This window comes from Solanum lycopersicum, chromosome 6 (genome assembly GCF_036512215.1).
Source record: "Solanum lycopersicum chromosome 6, SLM_r2.1".
Lineage (NCBI taxonomy): Eukaryota > Viridiplantae > Streptophyta > Magnoliopsida > Solanales > Solanaceae > Solanum > Solanum lycopersicum.
In genome coordinates this window covers 34,082,860-34,097,138 of record NC_090805.1, presented here as the reverse complement: position 1 = coordinate 34,097,138, position 14,279 = coordinate 34,082,860, and the positions used below count along the sequence as shown (strand labels likewise).

Sequence of the window (14,279 nt, the reverse complement as noted above, 5' to 3'; positions counted from 1 at the left end):
AATGAATTCATAACAAATATAGTTTCAGAGTGTGTTTGGTATGAAGGAAAATATTTTTCGGAAAATGTTTTTCAATTTTCTCATGTTTGGTTGGGACAAAAGTTTTAAAAAATGTTTTTCAAATCAACTCATTTTCCTCAAAATTGAGGAAAACATTTTCCAAAACTCTCATCCAACTTCAAATTGCATTTTTTTCAAAAAAAAAAATTTTTTTTTTTCAAAAATATTTTCAAATTCAATTTTTTATTTTTTCATTCTTTCATTCCACCTCCAATCAGCCCCCACCCCTATCCAAAAAAATAAAATTTATTTTAAAAAATATTTTCAATCTCTCAAATTTTTATTTCTAACCTCATTAAGCCCCTCCCTCCACCCTCACCACCCACAAAAAAAAAGTTCATTTTTTAAAAATATTTTCAACTTCAAATTTTTATTTTTTCACCCCAGCCCACACTCTCAACCCCAATTTTTTTTTCTACTCTATTAAAAAATAAAAAATATTTCTCAAAAACATTTTTTTCATTCATAAATCAAATACTAAAAATTATTTCCGAAAAGTATTTTCTACACACCAATCAAACATGAAAAAATAAATCCAAAATTAAAATATTTTTCTTTAAAAACATTTTCCTTTATAAGAAACACACCTTTAAAGTAAAAACTAGTTTACTCATAAAAATAAGAAACAGAGGAATAAGTGTGGGTAGTAACTAGTAAGTATGTGGAGCCATGGAATGAGAAAAAGGAAGAGACTTCATTTTCCTGTCATCTTATCTCTACAAAGTTATCTCCTTTGTCAACTACTTCCAAAATTTCCTTTTTATCTTATCCTTTCGCCCGAAACCCACTTTCAAATGCAAAGCAATTTCATCTAAATCCCATTGCAAATCATGTCTTGTATTTACAGTTCAGTCTCTTCTTTCTCAATTTCATCTAAATCGTCTTCTTCTTCTCGCTCTAAATTCAAGCCCAGAATCTCTTGTTCCGTTGGAGGTAATTGTTTCCACCTCTTTTACTTGCTGATTACGATAATGCTACTTTGTTTCACCAGATCTCTTCCTGATTGCTAATGTCGTCCCTATGTACTGATTTCTTTCGATTATTAAGTTATGTTAGGGCTTTTCTCGAATATTCGTCAAAATTGTGGCATTGCTGTCTTAACATTTGGTTATGATGCTGAAGATAAATCTATTTGTTCTTTAAGCAAAAATTGAGTTTTAGTAGTAGTTACAAATTTCTCTTACATTATTTTACTTGGTATTTTCTCTTTCGAAACAGATCACTTTGGTGTTCAGTTTATTTTTTTTTTCTGTTTAAGCAGAATTTTTTTCGAATCAGCCTGTTCATAAATGTGATACAATAGTATGGCTAGTAAGACTGGGTAGAACTATGTTACTCGCGCATAGTTGTCTCAAAAGACATATAATGTTTCCCTTAGCTAAGAACATAATACAAAGGAAGCAAATGATTCATATAGGTAATACCAATTTGATGGAATTAAGACTTAGTGAGATTAGTTTTAGTTTGGTCACTGCATTGATATTTGTGAGATTAGAGTCCTTGATTTTCCATAAAAGACATACGATTTAATACTAGAATGAACGTACCTGATTGAACAATATGGAAACTAGGATGCATATATCAAAGTGTGATTGATACTTATTTTTTGTGAGTTCTATTTAAACAACAAAACAGAAGCCTAGTCTTATACAACCAAAGAAAAATAATCACATATGGACTATGGAGCAAAGAATCACATAAAGCTTCTAAAAAAAGGCTACAAAGAAGATGCCAAAGTTTTTGCCTTTAAAATAAATAAATAATACACAGCATAACTCCACAAAGTCAAAACCCAACCTGGTACTTGTTTTACACTAAGATCAAGCATACAGGGGCTGTCCATTAAGTTGAAGTGTCATAATGTGATGGTCTATAAATACTGACTCCGGTTTTTATTTACTTGATCAAGAAAATACTCCCTCTGTTTCAATTTGTGTATTATTTCATTTTTTACGGCTCAAAAATGGATGCCTTTTTCTATATTCTATAAGTTCTGATTTCAGATATTCCCATTTTACCCGGAATGACACTCCCTTATAGGAGTGGCTTGCCATGTTTACTTACCCTCAATGACACTCCCAATGGGCTTATGTTAGATTTAACAACCACGAGGCTATCACAAAGTGAGAGTAATAGGAAAATGCTAGATTTAACAATCATGGGGCTATCACAAAGTGAGAGCAATAGGAAAATGCTAGATTAATGACCATGGGGCTATCACAGAGTGAGAGTAATAGGAAAATGCTAGAGAATTAGTTTAAGGGAAAATTGCAAAGCAAGCAATAGTTTTAGGGACTATAGTGCATTATAACCTATTCTCTTTGATAAAAAACATATAGAAGTATTGCATACACATCTAAAGCTGCTTGTTCCATGTTTTTGACGATCACATTACATATTTGTCAAACTTAATGAGAATTGAGCATATTCATCACCTAAAATATTTCTGTAATTTTTGTATAACAAGCTAAATGAATGAGCATTATCCTATTCTTGAACATTGAGCTATTGAAGATAAACCTACATATTCTTTAGATTGTCCTTGCTTCTGAATCTGTGGCTAGTGTCTCTTGTGTTACTTTAACGCAAGTTAGGTTTATTGTGCTTATCTGTCATTACTTGAAGCCTTCTCGATTTTTTCTTTTTTAAAAATGGATTTCAATTATATTTTCTACATGGTCTTGTGATTGATGTGCTTTAAATACAGGAACTGTTGCTGAACCAAAAACTATAAATGCAACAGAGCCTTTGTTGCTTGATGCTGTTCGGGGTAAAGAAGTAGAAAGGCCTCCTGTTTGGCTTATGAGACAAGCAGGGAGGTACATGAAGGCAGGTTTATAGTTCAATTTTACTTTTTGCATATGTTGACCTTCTAATCTGCGAAATATTAACTGCAGATTGTGTTACATATTTGACTTACTCATGTAATTGGAACTGCAAGAGATGATGTATTTAGTGAAAGAAAATACTTTGCATAAATGGCTATGAATAGAAAACTCAAACATTGTCTGTATGGAAAGACATTAATTCTCTTATGCCTTCTAATTGATATACCTGATCTGCATTTCCATTATTGATCAGCTGCTTGCACGGGGATGGAATGACTAATTCTTCCTGCGTTGTTTGAAATCGAGAAAAAAAGCTGGTGAAAAGAGAAGTTTGAACTTCTAAATCCTATTTGTTGGATGTTTCTACACACTTCAACTAGGAATACATGGCTTTTAGTGATCATAAATCTAGAGAAGTTTCTATGCTCTAGTACTGCTGTGTTGGTTTTTTGATTCTATGTTAAGAGTTTTCTGGCTTGATTAGGTGGATTTATCTTTACTCCTGTTTGATTTTTCAGATCTTTGTATTTTGCATCTTATTATTCACCTTTTCTTTTGTATAGAGTTATCAAATCTTATGTGAGAAGCACCCATCCTTTCGTGAGAGATCAGAAAATGTAGATCTTGTGGTAGAAATTTCTCTGCAGCCATGGAAAGTATTCCAGCCTGATGGGGTGAGAAACTCTGCAGTCCTATCTTAGCATGTGTTGGTGTTGTGTATATTATTTGGTGTTTCATTCTTTTTACTTTTACCTAAGGAGAATCCCAATCTTTTGATGTTTTTATTCACAAGCTACTGTTGTTAACTCTATTGATGATTATTGGTTCACTCGTAATGTTTTTTCTCATGTTTGCAGGTCATTTTGTTTTCAGATATTCTTACTCCTCTCTCTGGTATGAACATCCCTTTTGACATTATAAAGGGGAAGGGTCCTGTCATATTTGATCCACCGACCACACTTTCTGATGTTGAGAAAGTTAGAGAATTTATTCCTGAAGAATCAGTTCCATATGTTGGAGAAGCATTAACAATTTTGCGGAAAGAGGTTAGGATTTCTTGGCTATTTTGTTACTCTGGAGGTTATTTGTTAAGAACATTTTCCCTCTTTTTTGGTTGAAATACCAGAGACGTAAATAAACCTTATATGGAGTGATTTTTTTATCCTCAAATGAGGAAAAGCTTATTGCATCCTTCTGAAATACCTGTATATCATGTTCGTAAACTGTAAAAACTGCTTATACTTGTAGTCTAAGATCTTCAAAGTACAGGAACTTAGACTACACCATGCCCACATTTTCTTTATATTTTATGGTATTTTAGACACCTGTACTGCAAATACAAACTAAGATTAGTTTAGAGTCTCTTGATTGAAAGATTCAACATCTTTGCTATCTCTTTCTGTTTTGAAATCCTTGCAGAAGATTTGTAAAAGTTTATTTCGTCTCCTAATACACTGGATATGGAGTTTAAGATGCAGTGGCTTATATATTGATTTGTGATAGTACTGATTAAAACAAATAGTATTGATTACTGATAGTACTGATTCAAAACAAATAGTATTGATTAGTGATAGTGTAAATAAAGTATTAAGAATTGGTTGAAAATTTAATTTGATAGAGAACATGTCCCATCAAATTTATTTTCATTCCCAAAAATTGTGAAAGTTGTATATAAATTGAATCGTGTCTATCTTTCTAGGACACCCTGAACTGGACAAAAGTGCCATAAAATTGAAATGGAATAATAAACAACTTCAGGGCTTTGCTAATGTTAACACTCTTATTGCTGTTACTAACTGACTATCACATGTGCTATCATGTTAATTTTATTAGAGTTTTGTCTTTGCTATGATAGGTAAATAATCAAGCAGCAGTTCTGGGTTTCGTTGGGGCACCATTTACGTTGGCTTCATATGTGGTTGAAGGTGGTTCCTCTAAGAACTTTACAAAAATTAAGAGATTAGCTTTTGCGGAGCCCAAGGTAAGTTACTGATGCTACTCTATGCTACTAAACCTGCTGTGACAATCATAATTTGTTAATTAGTTGAAATATATTATGTTTCCAATCCTTATCTAGTGGTTGAATCTTATTTTCCCTTGTCCTGCTTTTAGTATTAGAAAAGGTCAAGAAATGTTGATGGATACTTCACTTTCTGTTAGATTTTGATTTAGTGCATGATTTAAGTCAACCATCTGTTGCTTGGAGAGTTGGAGTTGCTCTCAAAGCCAGTGCCTTTTTTCGGATTTGGGGAGTCCAAAATTTCTCGATCCTGATTCTATTTGCTGTTACACTTCTTCTCCGTTGAGGAATAGGGTGGGGTAGATATTTGAACACTTCCACTGGTGATTTGATAACTGATATACTCAATCGGCCATGGGAGCATCATTCCTTTGGCCTTTTTCTTTTCTTTCTTTTCCTTTTTAATGCGAAAGGCAGGGTGGGCGGTTATTCCAGTACCACCCGAAAAAAATCACCTGAGGTTTGTTGGTTTCTAAAGATAGGTACTTCTGTTCTTTCCCTTACTGTAGTTTTCACTTCGCATTTCTATGATTTGACAAGCTGCCACTCAGCTCCTTAAAAGTTTGAGAAAGCGGAAATTCTTTGTTTATTTTGTCAAAGGACAATCGATGTATCTTATTCCCCTTTGCAAACTCACAAAGTGAAGAATGCAGACCCCACTCTTCAATTTATATTTTTTTTGGCAAATAATAGATTTATTGATTCACCAAGTAAACGTTACAGCACTAAAAGAAAAAAAAAACGAACGCCTGAGCTTCAACAGCCTCATCAGTAGCCTTACCATACCAGTAGCCTTTTCCAAACTCCAGTTGATATGCTGCATTTAAACATCAGGTGAGCTACAGATTCATCCGTTTTGTTTCTTGAACCACCCCCCATTTCTGAAGCTTATCTTTGGTGAGTAATTTCTTGTGAATAGTGTCGTAGCATAAAAATCTATTTTGGCAACCCCTTGTTACAAACTAAACTTCTCCAAGATACCTTTGGGAATACTCCTCTTAGTTGTGTGTACATTTTGTGTATTGAAAGTTTCGGCATCTGGATCAACTCATCTTCACCATACCCTGCATCTTCCATTGTCTCCTTTGCTTTGAGAATTTTCTTTATTATCCATGAAGCATTGTTTTCCTCCATAATCCACACCATTCTACCCTTCCCATAGTATGTGTGGATCCATTGGACCCAAAGCTTCTTTTTTTAGCACAGATTCCATAATAGCTTGCAAATAGCTGCCTTATTCCATGTTAGGATGTCCAGAATGTTGAGTCCACCTGCTGACTGTGGGCAACATATTGTGTTCCATGCAATAAGAGCTTTCTTTGATATCTCAGCCCCTCCAGTCAATAAGGAACTTCTGCATAAAGCATCAATCATCTTTGAAATCTTTTTTGGTAATAGGAAAATTTGTGCCCAAAATGTTTGAATTGAGAAAAGAACACCCTTATAAGTTACACCCTTCCAGCATATGATAGGAACTTTGTTGTCCAAGAGGTTATCCATCCCACCATTTTATCCAAGAGAGGTTTGCATTGTGCCGCTGTAATCTTTTTTGTGCTCAAAGGTACTCCAAGATAACGTATGGGTAGTTCTCCCTTCGTGTATCCTAATCCTCCAGGATTGCTTGTTGGTCTTGCGTCTGTACTCCTCCGAAATATACTGAGCTTTTTTCCAGGTTTTCTCCGAGTCCAGAGGCCATATAAAACTCTTCAAAACAATTATTCAGAAGTGTCACAGAACCAATATCTCCTCTACTGAACGTCAACAAATCATCTTAACCCCAACTGAATAAGGTTCAATTTAGCACATTTAGGGTGATAGTTAAAATCAAGCTTGTAACCAAATAAATGCATTAGGAATTTCACCAAAAGGAGAAAAATAATAAACAGAGAAAAATTAAAAGAAACTTTCTTTTGTTAACCCATTCTCTAAATAGATAGCACTAAATATGTCACATTATATTCTACTTGAACCCAAATTAAAATAAAAATAGGGGGCATGGAGCACGTTACATCTTTGGAAAATAAGTTTTGATTCCTAGAATGTGAACTAAAAAAATGATTCAAGATGGGAAATAAGGAGCAGCAAGGTGAAATCGCACTCAGGGCACTTTTATTTGTCTAGTTGCTCGTGAGGTTAAGATTTCAGTTACTTCTTTTCTTTTCTTTTCTGCTGGAAGCCAATGACAGGACGACCTGTAGATTTTTTAGCAGGCTGCATTCTTTTTAAACCTGAGGGGGGGTTTAATGCAGTCTTCATGGATACCTTTTAAGAAATTAGCCTCTTCTGCTGAGAATTTGCTCGACATGTTAAAACGACCCTGCACATCCATCCTCCAAACCACTTCGCCTGGGTAAAGAAAAAGAGACATGATATACATGTTAGTACAAACACAGTATCTATCCTTTCATGAGGTTATATTGATGGAAACATGGATTGTAATTATTATCACTGGAACAAGATTGAGTACTTGTATCAATTCTGTATTTAAACATTTTGCCACTGGCTTATGATCTGCCAATTTATGTTTTAATGTTTTCAACTTTGTTGCTACACAGGTCCTTCATTCGCTGCTTCAAATATTTGCAACCTCAATGGCTAAATATATCCGTTATCAAGCTGACCATGGAGCTCAAGCAGTTCAGATCTTTGATTCATGGGCCACAGAGCTAAGCCCAGTCGATTTTGAGGAGTTCAGTCTACCATACTTAAAACAGATAGTTGAGGCAGTGAAACTAACCCATCCTGATCTCCCTCTGATTCTTTATGCAAGTGGATCAGGTGGCTTGCTTGAGAGACTACCCTTGACAGGAGTAGATGTAGTCAGTTTGGACTGGACAGTTGATATGGCTGATGGTAGGAGACGACTGGGTCCTAATGTGGCTATACAAGGTAATGTGGATCCTGGAGTTCTCTTTGGCTCCAAGGAATTTATTACCAACCGGATAAATGATACAGTGAAGAAAGCTGGTAAAGGGAAACATATTTTGAACCTTGGACATGGCATCAAAGTAGGTACACCTGAGGAAAATGTTGCTCACTTCTTTGAGGTTGCTAAAGGTCTTAGGTATTAGAAGCAGATCAAATCATTATCAATTACAACCTGTTCCATATCTCCGACAAGGTCTTATCATTCTTCTCCTCATTTTTTCTCTTGTATCTAGTGGTTCCTGTGAGTGAACAGGGAAACAAATATTTTCAGAGCATTTTTGTTAGAATGTGCTTTAAGATCTAATTTGAGACTGAAGTTGAAGCTAGGCTTTCTCATTGTGTATCTGAGTGTAGATTTTTGACTGATAGTAGTCTAGTTCGACTCTGATAAACTTTGAAAGTTGAACTCACTGAACTTTTCGTTTGTTGGTTGCTGCTGTGTTCTCTCTTTTTCTTCTCCCCGTCTCTGTGGTTTGCTTGCTCCCAGTTGTATGCACGAGTCATGGCATGAAAAAGGTATTGGTGTATTGTTCATTGTATTTTTGATGAAGTAGGTAGTTGTCAGGTGTTTATAGTGGGCTAAACTATAGTAGTAAAGTTGGTAAGTTTTGCTGTTTTGTGGGCGTAGATGCAAGATGGTACATACAAGAGTGTATAACGAGGTATGAGAATTATACAGAAAATGGTCCCCTTTTTAGGCAGCTTCTACCATCAGTATCCCATGGCTGCAACAGTATACATCATCTAAGTTAGCAAACACTTCAACTTGTTATGTTAGTGTATTGGGGAATATTGTCAAGTACATGTGGTGCTCAGAACAAAGGAACTCCTGACATTAGAGTGAAACCTGAGAAACAGTTGGTATAGAAGCATCAGGGAGAACTTCATCGGTTAAGTACCTTGTTTGTTTGCTTTTGTCTTGTTGTCGGGTTAACTAGATGGTTTCTGTTGGAGAGGAATGCAGGAACTCGTGCTCTCAAGTTATGAAATAAGAAGAAAAGGACTTGTATCTCAACGACGCAACTCCTCAGCTAGAGTTGGCATAATGCATGTTAGGGGTGTACATGGTCGGGTTGGTTCGTGTCTTTTAAATATCAAATCAAACCATTTGTGTTGGATTTTTAAATCTATAAACCAAACCATAAAGCTCGGGTTTTTGACCTCGAATTTTTTCGGATTGTTCAGGTTTTTTCTGGTTTTTTTGCTATAAGTATTAATTCAAATATATAATTTACTTGTATGTCAAATATTTCTTTAGTTCAACCAATATATAGTAATTTAAGGTGTTTTTTAAGAATATAACACAAATAATGATATGACTAATGATACTAAAATATTCAAATATATATATATATATATATATATATATATATATATATATATATATATATAATCATGATATCGTGTAAAAGGGAATTGCAAATTAACAAAGTCATAATGGAAATGATCATAATTTAAAGGGATAATGCCCAAGTAGCCTCTCAACCTATGCCCGAAATCTCATAGACATACTTATACTATACTAAGGTCCTATTACCCCCTGAACTTATTTTATTAATAATATTTTACTCCTTTTTGACCTACGTGGCACTATCTTGTGGGCCCAACGATGGTTGACTTTTTTTTTCAAACTAGTGGCACGTAGGCTAAAAAGGGGTAAAAAATTACTTATAAAATAAGTTCAGGGGGGTAATAGGACCTTAGTATAGTATAAGTGTGTCTCTCGGATTTCGGGCATAGGTTGAGGAGGTACTTGTGCATTTTCCCTAATTTAAAAGTAGGCTTAAGTCATAGACGGTCCCTTAAAGTTATCCACATATTTCACTTAAACACTTTAGCTAGAACTTATACCTATTGAACACCTGGATTATTCTGAATTTAAACCATTTAAATACGTTGTGCACATGTGGCAAAAAAGTGCGATTCACGCCTTATTGAGCGCGTGAATAATTTAATCAACATATTTTCAAACTTTTTTTCTCATCTTTTTTATTTTTAAAAATAACAATTTTTTCAAATCCTCCCTTTTGAAATTGCACCACCCTTGCTGCTCCTATTTCTTCATAACAATTCATCATTAACATTTTTTACAAATTTACTTCTTGTAGGTTTATACTTAAATTTGCTAAGAATTTCAAGGTAATAATAAATCCAAATATCAGTTTATTCCTTACATTCCGAACCTTAATATGTTGTTTTATCATATTTTTATTTTGTTAATAGTAATTTTCAATTGGAGCAGATGAACCCCAGCGTTATCATACACAAGGGCAACTCTTCATTTTTTCTTCTTCTTGTCATTGTTCTAATTTTTCAGATTTAAAATTATATCTTGACATTTTTTTTGCCGGAAAAAATAGATACCACCATCTATATTTTTTTACTGGGAAAAACAAACGCTATCATCCACATCTCCTTACCAAAAAAAATGGAGACCGCATACACCACCCCATCTTCCACAACAAAGTAGAAATAAAATTCGAAATTTAAATTAATAAGGAAGAACATATTTTTTGTAAAAAAAATAACAACATCAATTTCAAATAGGAACAAAAAGACGGGATAAAGAGAAACAAAAATAAAAAATTTGTAGTTAGTATATGTTAAAATCTCCATTTTTTTAGATGAACAACAACAATGGTGAAAAGGGTTATCTTTAAGGGAAAGAGAAGAAGGGGGAAGTTTGGGGTGGATGGGATGAGGTGGATATTTCATCTCTTTTTTTTTTCTGGTTGAAACTCTTTTATTTTTTAGATTTAGATTTTTTTGTATTTTAATTTTATTTATTTAAGATAATTAAACTAAAATGCCACATGTCTAAGTTTAATTTGTTATTTTGGAACATCAACTGCGTGTGTGTTGCACGCACTTCATTTTTTAATTAGGTGTCAGAAAAATGTTTGATAAGTATTTATTTTTTAAGGTTGAAGTGTCTAATAGGAAAATGAATGTGTTGAGGTGTCTAAGTGAAATATGTGGACAATTTTAAGGGGCCGTAGATGACTTAAGCCTTAAAAGTACTACATCATGCTAAAATAAGTTTAATAAGTATTAATTACATGATTATATATTAAAGGAAATTAAAGTTAAATTATGTATTTTAATTATCTAAATCAATGTAAAATCAAAGAATACATATTCAATATTATTGTCATTTTTAGGGTTAAATTATTTTTCATTTTGTATTAGTATTAATTTGATTTTGATTTAAGTTTTATTATAATTATCAACACCTGTGAACTATAAGCTTTATGGAACCATTCAAAACTAAGTTTCAAAATTGAAATAATATATTAAATAATTAAAAACTATGAAAAGTATAAGAAATATTTAAAAATTATATCTAAGTGAATATTTTTATGTATAAAATAAAAATTTAAAATTATATTATATAATATTGGTTTGGTTTGGTCTCGGATTAGTTTTTTTTTTAGTTAAAATCAAATCAATCTAAATATAGTCGATTTTTTTCCAATACCAAACAAAATCAAACCAACCACTAGTCGATTTTTTTTTTGATTTGCGGTTTGATTCGATTTTCGGTTCGATTTTGTACACCCCTAATCCAGACTATTAGAAAGGTGGTTTTTTCTCCCACTATATTAAAAATGTGATTATATGTAACTGTTACAAGAACCAAGTATTGTGCATTAAATTTAATGAAGGGTTGTTTACAGAATAATACTACTTCTAAACAATAACATAGTTTACATAATTAAATTTACAATTATTAGTATAAATAATTTAAATCTTAAATATATTAGATAATTTATTATTTTTTTTTAAAGAAAATCAATTTTATTCTCAAACAACGATAAAAAAGTCATTAATCAGATGCTAGAAAGAAAACAAGCGTATAATATTGTACTATTAGGCCAAGAAATTTCTAAAAAAAATTCAATCACATTTTTTGCACATTGATGAACTTTACAATGTGAAAGTTTGCTATTTAATTTTTATATTTTGCTAGTTAAAAGTTGAAGCTGCCTGCATTCATAAACATGTGGCATCAATGAACCCTCAAGAATAATTAAAATATGTTTTAATTTTGTTTTGTACTTAATATTTAAGTTAGATAATTACAGTGAATTTGTATTGTAATGAGAATAATAAATTAAATTTGATGGTTCTTTTTTAGCATGACGTTAATTTTTTTGGTTTATTCTTTTCAAGCAGCAAAAAATAAATAAATTAATAATGTGCAGTGTTAGTGCAATGTCTGACTTTAGTGTTTTTTGATTATATGCTAACATGCATGACTTAGCACATAATGCACACTATTAGCAAGGTGTTTTCTCTCGCTCTATATTAATGTGACCTTTATGAACTGTTACAAGATACAAGCATTGTGCATTAAATTTAATGAAGAGTTGTCTACAAAATAGTACATAGTGTAGATAATTAAATTTATAATTATATAATTTAAATCTTAAATATGTTAGATGGTCAAATGATTTTTTGAAGAAAATGAAATTTTTTTCCTCAAACAACGATAAAAAGGTCCTTAATCAGTTGCTAGAAAGAAAACAAGCATATAGTATTGTACTTTGTAACACCAAGATAATAAAAGACCAAGAAATTTCTAAAACAAATTCGACCACATTTTTTGCACTTGAATGAACTTTACAACGTGAAAGTTTGCTTTTTTAATTTTGGTATTTTGCTAGTTAGAAGTTGAAGTTGTCTGCATGCATAAACATGTGACATCAATGAACCTTCAAGAATAATTAAAATATGTTTTAAATTTGTTTTGTACTTAACATTTAAGTTATAGATAATTACAGTTAGTTTGTATTGTATTGAGGATAAGTAATTCAATTTGATGGTTCTTTTTTGACATGTCGTTAATTTTTGTGATTTATTTTTTTCAAACAGCAAAAAATAAATAAATTAATAATATGCAATGTTAGTGCAATGTCTGAGTTTAGTGTTTTTGGATTATATGCTAGCTTGCATGACTTAGCACATAATGCACACTATTAGCAAGGTGTTTTCTCTCTCACTATATTAATGTGACTATATGTAACTGTTACAAGATACAAACATTGTGCATTAAATTTAATGGAGAGTTGTCTACAAAATAGTACTATTTGAAAACAGTAACATAGTGTAGATAATTAAATTTACAATTATTAGTATATATAATTTTAATCTTAAATATATTATATGGTTAAATGATTTTTTAAAAGAAAATCAATTTTTTCTTAAACAACGATAAAAAGCTCATTAATTAGATGCTAAAAAGAAAACAAGCGTATAGTATTGTACTTGTAACACCAAGATAATACAAGGCCAAGAAATTTCCAAAAAAAAATCAATCACATTTTTTGCACTTGGATGCACTTTACAATGTGAAAGTTTGCTATTTAATTTTGATATTTTGCTAGTTAAAAGTTGAAGCTGCCTGCATGCATAAACATGTGGCATCAATGAACCTCAAGAATAATTAAAATATGTTTTATTTTTGTTTTATACTTAACATTTAAGTTATAGATAATTACAATAAATTTGTATTGTAATGAGAATAATTAATTAAATTTGATGGTTCTTTTTTAGCATGACGTTAAATTTTTTGGTTTGATCTTTTCAAATAGCAATAAATAAATAAATTAATAATGTGAAATGTTAGTGCAATGTCTGACTTTAGTGTTTTTTGATTATATGCTAGCATGCATGACTTAGCACATAATGCACACTATTAGCAAGGTGTTTTCTCTCTCACTATATTAATGTGACTATACGTAATTGTTACAAGAAAAAAGCATTGTGCATTAAATTTAATGGAGAATTGTCTACAAAATAGTACTACTTCAAAATAGTAACATAGTGTAGATAATTAAATTAATTATTAGTATATATAATTTAAATCTTAAATATATTATATGGTTAAATAATTTTTTTAAAGAAAATCAATTTTTTCTCAAACAACGATAAAAATGTCATTAGTCAGATGCTAGAAAGAAAACAAGCGTATAGTATTGTACTTTGTAACACCAAGATAATAAAAGACCAAGAAATATTTTAAAAAAATTCGATCAAATTTTCTCACTTGGATGAACTTTACATTGTGAAAGTTTGTTTTTTGATTTTGCTAGTTAGAAGTTGAAGCTGCCTACATGCATAAATATGTGACATCAATGAACCTCAAAAATAATTAAAATATAATTTTATTTTGTACTTAACATTTAAGTTATAGATAATTACAGTTGGTTTGTATTGTATTGAGGATAAATAATTCAATTTGATGGTTCTTTTTTGTCATGTCGTTAATTTTTGTGATTTATTTTTTTTAAACAGGAAAAAGAGATTAATTGATAATGTGGAATGTTAGTGTTAATGTGCAATGGTTGTGCAATGTCCAAGTTTGGTGTTTTTTGAATTATATGCTAGCTTGCATAACTTAGCACATAATCTAGACTATTAACATTGTGGTTTTTTCTCCC

The 14,279-nt window shown here is 31.7% G+C and overlaps 1 protein-coding gene across 1 annotated transcript; it reads left to right on the top strand.

Moving 5' to 3' along the window:
* Nucleotides 1-663: 663 nt before the first annotated feature.
* Nucleotides 664-8,260, top strand: LOC101250511 (uroporphyrinogen decarboxylase, chloroplastic). The gene is made up of 6 exons (XM_004240802.5): nt 664-993; nt 2,768-2,889; nt 3,452-3,562; nt 3,746-3,934; nt 4,744-4,869; nt 7,464-8,260. Exons 1-6 carry the CDS (start codon nt 891-893, stop codon nt 7,977-7,979), a joined length of 1,167 nt encoding a protein of 388 aa, XP_004240850.1. The 5' UTR covers nt 664-890; the 3' UTR covers nt 7,980-8,260.
* The last annotated feature ends 6,019 nt before the right edge of the window (nt 8,261-14,279 follow it).